We start from the raw sequence: 6,173 nt of genomic DNA, 5'->3' as shown, positions 1-6,173 counted from the left end.
ATCAGTCCATTAGTGTTTAGTTTGTATTAGAATGTAGGGCCAGCTAAAGGGGTACCGTATTATTTTAGAAAAATTATATATATGTTAGTGTTTATACCAAAATTGACCTCCACAAATCAGTTGACACGTATCAAGATGGGTCCCACGGCTTGTAAAGAACAACCAATCTCCTAGTGACACGTGGTAGAGGCAAGATCGTTTTAATATTAACAGTTGTTTATTTTGTAGGTTTTTGATTGGTTGCTGAACAGAATTCTAAGAGTTAGTTCCCCAAAAATCAGGATTGTCCGAGATTTAGTGTCCAAAAGGCTATAAATCAAGGAATTGTGGTCTTAAGTCTTAACAAATTATTCTTTTCAAAAGTGATTTGTTGAGAAATAACCTAGATTTCAACAAGATTATCTCAAAGAGAGTTCAGGAAAAATGGGAGTCTGGTAAATAAACATTCTTGATTTCTCTCAAACTTGTTTTTAGCTAAAATAAGACACCACGAAGCCTAAGTCACATTTGTCTTGCACATCAAAGAAGAGCACATTTTTACATGATCTTTCGTGCAGAAGCATAAACAGAATGGTCACCGTTAGCTTTGTTCCCACATATTCAAGCATGAAGCCTGAAGACCCGCACAATGGAGACTACCATGGCCTCCAAGAGCATCCACATCCTCCTTGAAGAAAATGCATGACTAGAGAGAGGCTACCATGATCCCCATATCCAGAAGAGAGTTTGTTGAAAATCATTAACTCAGCCATTCAAGCAAGTAATCTCATGGTACTTTTACTTTCCAAAGTCTCCACGGCTATGTCTTTAAGCTTGTAAAGTATGCCTACATCTCAGGATGTATCCCTTTTCAATGAAATTCCTAAAGCATTTCAGCAACGTGTTGTTTTTCATTTCCGTTCAATAGAAGTTCTTTCATTCCGATGATAGTCTTCCGTTTCTTGCTTTTTCCAAATTGACACTACGCGAATTTTTAAGTCATTTTTCCGGAAGGCAAACATCAATCCAACAACCTTGTGTTTTCTAACTGCACACAGTCCATGTGGTACAGAGGTCAGTAAGTGCAAAATCCTATCTAATCCTTTAGGCTGACAGCAAGCCCTAGCACACCTGTAAATTCATCATTTACAACCATAATACTCCTGATCCCCAGCGCTGGAATTGTGAGATCTCCTGTCCATAGCATAAGATAACCAATAGTTAATTTACATGGGTCATAGATATTGTTGTTGGTCTAGTGATTACATTATTGTTTCCCCTATAGTCACCTGAGTTTGAGTTTGCTGGACAGCACCGTGCTTACATTTTTTTTTAACCTAGCTTATGTTCCCAAAAAAGGGGAACACCAACCAATTAATTGCATACAAATAGTTCCCAATCAAGAGAGAAAATCAATAATCAAATTTAAAATTTCTTCAGAAAAATAATAATTAAATTTAATTAATTGCACACAAAGGGTTTAGTGCCCCTACTTCTATGGACACCAAGGGTCAAGGGCATCATTTTTTCAATAGGGCACCACTTACCATGCCGCTTTGGGTACAAAAGATGCTAGGGCCGGTCCTATTATGATGGTTATGTTTTTTGAAATAACGCTGAGAAATATGCTTCTCATTAGAATCGAACTTTGGACACACATATGCCTAACCCGGTTAATTGTCAACCAAACCACATCTCGTTGGTTAGAATGGTTATATTGATTATGCAATATGAAAACCTCTTTTCCTTAGTCACTGTCTATTTGGTTTTAGGCACAACTTTTTTATTATTATTTTGAAATGGGAAAGACGGATTTAAACTTTGATCACTAGGATGATACACGCCATTCTTTATCACTCTAATTGATGGTTCGAGTGTGTTTCAAGCACGATTTGATCCTTCACTTATTGCAGTGTATGGTCAGATTTTTAGCACTAAATGATGATTGCATATCAAGTGGTGGACCAAGACACCAATATCTTCCAAGAAAGGAGCCAAATATGCGGTGTTTCGTGGATGGAATTATAGTGGTTGTCATTCTTTAGATCGTCAACGTTTGGAGTTGTCTTAATTGCCTCTTCTCTTTCTTTTTCTTCCCTTTCTGTCCTCACATCTATGTTATGGAACTCTCTCATATGTAAGATGATTTTGAGATTGAAACATACATTTTCTCTGGGGCCAAACATAACAAAATTCATTGGATATTTTCAAATACACAAAAACCATTAGACTTGGAAAGAAAAGCATATGCATGTCTTAACACCCACAATCCACGTAAATTGTTAAAACAGTTTGAAATTTTGTTCTATTTTCATTTGTTTTCATGGACAACATGGGTACATCCCCTTTTATGAGCACGGAGCCTATATGATCATGAATGGAATGGCATCTTTACTAGAAGTGTATCCAACTTTTCAAGTGTTTTTTATATCTGATGAGAGAATATGGAGTCTTAACTATTTTAACGTTTTGAGTGGGAAATCAACCTTATCTAGTTATCTTCCACGTGGGTTTCTTTACATTTCTTCAACTCTCCCCCTGTCAATTGTCTTCTTCAAAATGGTGTCTTATAATATCACTCCTAGGACTTCTGGATATGAGGGAATTGGAATTCGTTTAAAATTATAGAATTTACAAATTGACTTCAATGGTTAGGGAGATGTGTCACATTATATCATTTTTTTTTTCATTTTTAAAACTTCTCTGACCTTTTTTTCCATTATTAGATCTGAATTGTAGACTCTTGAGAATTGCGGAGCCCCCAATTGGCCCGCTTGTGAAAATATCAGAAGATATGAGTTTGTACTTTCAAGAGCGAATGGGAGATTCATGAATATGGAGTGGTTCGTGTGACTCGACCCAAAATGAGAGGCTGCAATTATCCATTGCAATGCACATGGCATAATCTTGTTCATCCACTTAGGATGATAGGTGGACCCACGTGGCACTTATCCTTGGAAACATATGATAAAAATAGGAAAATGCTACATACTCAAAATGTAACCCTAAATGACTCATTGATTAAAAATAAATATGTAGAGTCCACTTAATATCCAACACTCCAAACTAAATCATATCGGTCTTGAAAATGGAAGGAATGCGGATGAGAAGAAAATTCTTCAAGCTTTCCATAAAAGAAAGCTTCTTTTACATGTGATGATGGAGCACCGCACATGTGCCTGCATAGTTACTGTGGATTCATTATAAACTCTCTTGTGGGACACTTTGGATTTTATTATCAGAGACTCTGCAATCTTCACGTGTTCTAGCTCTGTTTCCTGATCTGCTTTCTTCCTCTGCAAATCTTATCTGTTTCTATCAACTGGGTTTTTTTTTTTCTCGGTAATTTTCTGGTCAAAAAGAAAGTTCAGTTGTTATTTTGGAAAAGTATTGGTTTCGTTGGTTTGGAACTTTGGCCACCCAGAAAAAGGGAGTGAAAAAAACAAGGAGTATGGAAGGCAATGATCAAGTGGGTTCTTCCTCCTCCTCATTCACTGATCTTTTTGGCGCCAAGGAGCCAAAATTATCTTCAAAGGGGACTACTTTTGCATCTATGTTCCCACCTCCATCTGTGGTATTGTCTTGTATCAATTCAATACTTGTTATGGATGCTCTCTGTATGGTAATCATGATCATTGAGTTATCAGAGCATTACTTAACTAAATAAGCCAAAAAGGTTTTATTCTTGGAATATGAGATTACTGACTGAGACAGTATCTGAGCTAATCTTCAATGAATTTCAGGTTTTAGGAAGGAAATCATCAAGCTCTGAAGTCATAGGATCTTGGGAGAAACAGTCCTCAGTAAATCAAAGGTGGTTTAACAACCAAGGTAATATAGGATAGGTTCTAATTCCTAACCCAACTTTGTAGTATCTTTGTAATAAAAAATATGCCTTGTATGTGAATATTTGGCAAATAACAGGTACTGAGGGTGCAAACTGTAACATACCCAACAAGGGAAGGAGTTCAATTTTTCAGGAAGAAAGGGCAGAACCATGTCACCTTAGCTCATCTCTGTACTATGGAGGGCAAGACAACTATTCTCACTCATTAAGTAACCAATCCAATCAATCATATTCATACCTCATAGTAAGTCTGGATTAGTTGACTGAATATAAATCAATGATCTAACATGAAAGTAATGTTGCTAATGTGAGTTTCTAATGAATCAGATCAAGAAAGAAGGAGGATAAGGTGATTCTAATGGAAACAGTCCGAACGACGCCGCTAGAGGAAATTGGTGGCAAGGTACCAGACTTCTTCCAGTTTTGCAGATACAAGGAAATAGATTCCCCCATGAAGCACTAGTGTAGAGTGTAGACTATGAAGATATGTTGAAACTTCTTGTTTGTATTTTTGCAGGTTCTCTTTATTATTAGGAACTTCACCTCAGATATGAATTCTCCATCTATTTTCTTGAGGTATGTTCCTTAAGTTCTTTATCATTTGACTTCTGAGCTTGGTTGTTTGATGATTTACTATAGCCTGTTTCCTTCCTATCTATGTTTTTCAGGGATTAATGAAGCTTATGAGGCAACAAGACTAGCCCATGTGGAATATAAATAAGTAGCTGACAAGCATATATAGCTTCAGGGGTTCTGTAACTGTAATGGCTCTTCCCAGCAGAAAATCAGTGTGATATGAACTGGTTCAACATGCATAGATTGTCTAAATAATGTTTTTTATACGCTTTTGTAAGCCGCAATGGCTACCAATGGTTTAGAGGAAAATTTGATAAGTTGGATCAGAAAGTATTGCAAAGCTTACAGAAATGAAAAGAAGCAACTTTCAATGGCAAGAAACCAACAAAGTAATCCACTAAAAGCATATCCTGGATCTCATGATCATTGATCAAGCCAAACTGTACTTCACTTTCTTAGATGGGGTAAAAAGGGCAGGAAAGATGAGTGCAGCAACGGGAAATAAGTAAGAAAATTTATATTCTTAATATAAGATCCATGGGGAAATCAGCACGGCTTGCTCCAAATCCTTCAACTTTCTAGAAAGCAGGACTGCAGTGACTCTCATCACATTTTCCTTAACCAAAAGCAGCATGTCAGATACTTCCATCCATCAACCTTTTATTTTTCCTCTGTAAATGCACAACAAATTAGATTAAAAGTTCCGCTCCTTAGAAATTATATTGTTCTTTATACTCAGGCTTCCTGCTATCTCTCTACTTCAACTTCGGACAAGGCTTCAATGATGATGATGATGAGGATATGATGTGATAGGATATGATGCGAGGCCAAGGAAGAGTATGACATTAGGTGGAAAGAACCATAAGAAAATTAATGGTGGATGAAAGGAGAAGAGATGAGATATAGAGCAAGGGATTTAAACACTCTATTAAGAATGTGATGTAGATTGAGATATTTCGGTTAAATATTTTATTTTGATATTTTAAGAAATCAATTGTTTGTAAATCAATTACTATTATTTTTAGAAGTGTTTAGAGTTCGATTAGGGTTTCGTTTAATTTACTATTTAAGATTGTTACCCTCATTGAAGAATTAGAGTTTTGAGTTGAATAAAAATTAATAGACGATTGTTTTTTTCCAATTCTTTGGTATTCGCCAGAATCAACAAAGTATTGAAGCATTAAATATGATATTCGTGTGTCGAATCAACATATTTAAGTAGATTTATTTCATGTATTCGTGTGTCGAATCAACAAATCCAAATAGGTATTCTTTCCACCATGCCGCCCATGCCGCGTTGCATCAGAAAGAATGACGCTTCTTCCAACAATCATTTAGAAGACTTTGACAAATTCAATAAGCTCCTTTTAACAAGTATTTCGCTCAGTGAGAATAATAGTTTTTTGGAGAACTGCAGGACAAGAAATACTACTCTGCCAAACACCATCAGCCTCTAACAAAGGCCAGGTTAAGCAGAGAAGCCTTGGCAAAGGCACAAAGTTCATCTAGCTACACATTCAAATACAAAGAGATGGCAGAACGAGGACAGAAGCATCAAATGGTCATCCTAGTGCCATGTCCTCACTCCAAGGGCTTCTCTATCACCGTTATTCACACCAAATTTAACTTCCCTAACCCCTCAAACAAACCTGAATACGACTTCCAATCATTGGTTATGCACATTCATGAGTCATGACATAAAATTGTACCATTTACAACTCCTTCTACAGTATCTTTGGATAAAACTGCAATCTAATAGGAGGAATTTGCA

General features: G+C 36.4%; 1 protein-coding gene across 2 annotated transcripts; it reads left to right on the top strand.

Moving 5' to 3' along the window:
• Positions 1 to 3,062: 3,062 nt before the first annotated feature.
• On the top strand, positions 3,063 to 4,728 carry LOC120009821. 2 transcript variants are annotated; one of them, XM_038860530.1, is made up of 6 exons: positions 3,063 to 3,553; positions 3,723 to 3,810; positions 3,904 to 4,070; positions 4,154 to 4,229; positions 4,344 to 4,402; positions 4,495 to 4,728. In XM_038860530.1, the coding sequence occupies exons 1-4, from the start codon at positions 3,431 to 3,433 to the stop codon at positions 4,172 to 4,174; spliced, it is 399 nt and encodes a 132-aa protein (XP_038716458.1). In that variant the 5' UTR covers positions 3,063 to 3,430; the 3' UTR covers positions 4,175 to 4,229; positions 4,344 to 4,402; positions 4,495 to 4,728. The 2 variants fall into 2 exon arrangements, with proteins under 2 accessions (XP_038716458.1, XP_038716457.1); XM_038860529.1 differs by having other exon boundaries at positions 3,063 to 3,601.
• The last annotated feature ends 1,445 nt before the right edge of the window (positions 4,729 to 6,173 follow it).

The sequence above is a fragment of the Tripterygium wilfordii genome, chromosome 11, assembly GCF_013401445.1.
Source record: "Tripterygium wilfordii isolate XIE 37 chromosome 11, ASM1340144v1, whole genome shotgun sequence".
Classification (NCBI taxonomy): domain Eukaryota; kingdom Viridiplantae; phylum Streptophyta; class Magnoliopsida; order Celastrales; family Celastraceae; genus Tripterygium; species Tripterygium wilfordii.
This window is presented reverse-complemented; position numbering and strand designations above follow the sequence as displayed.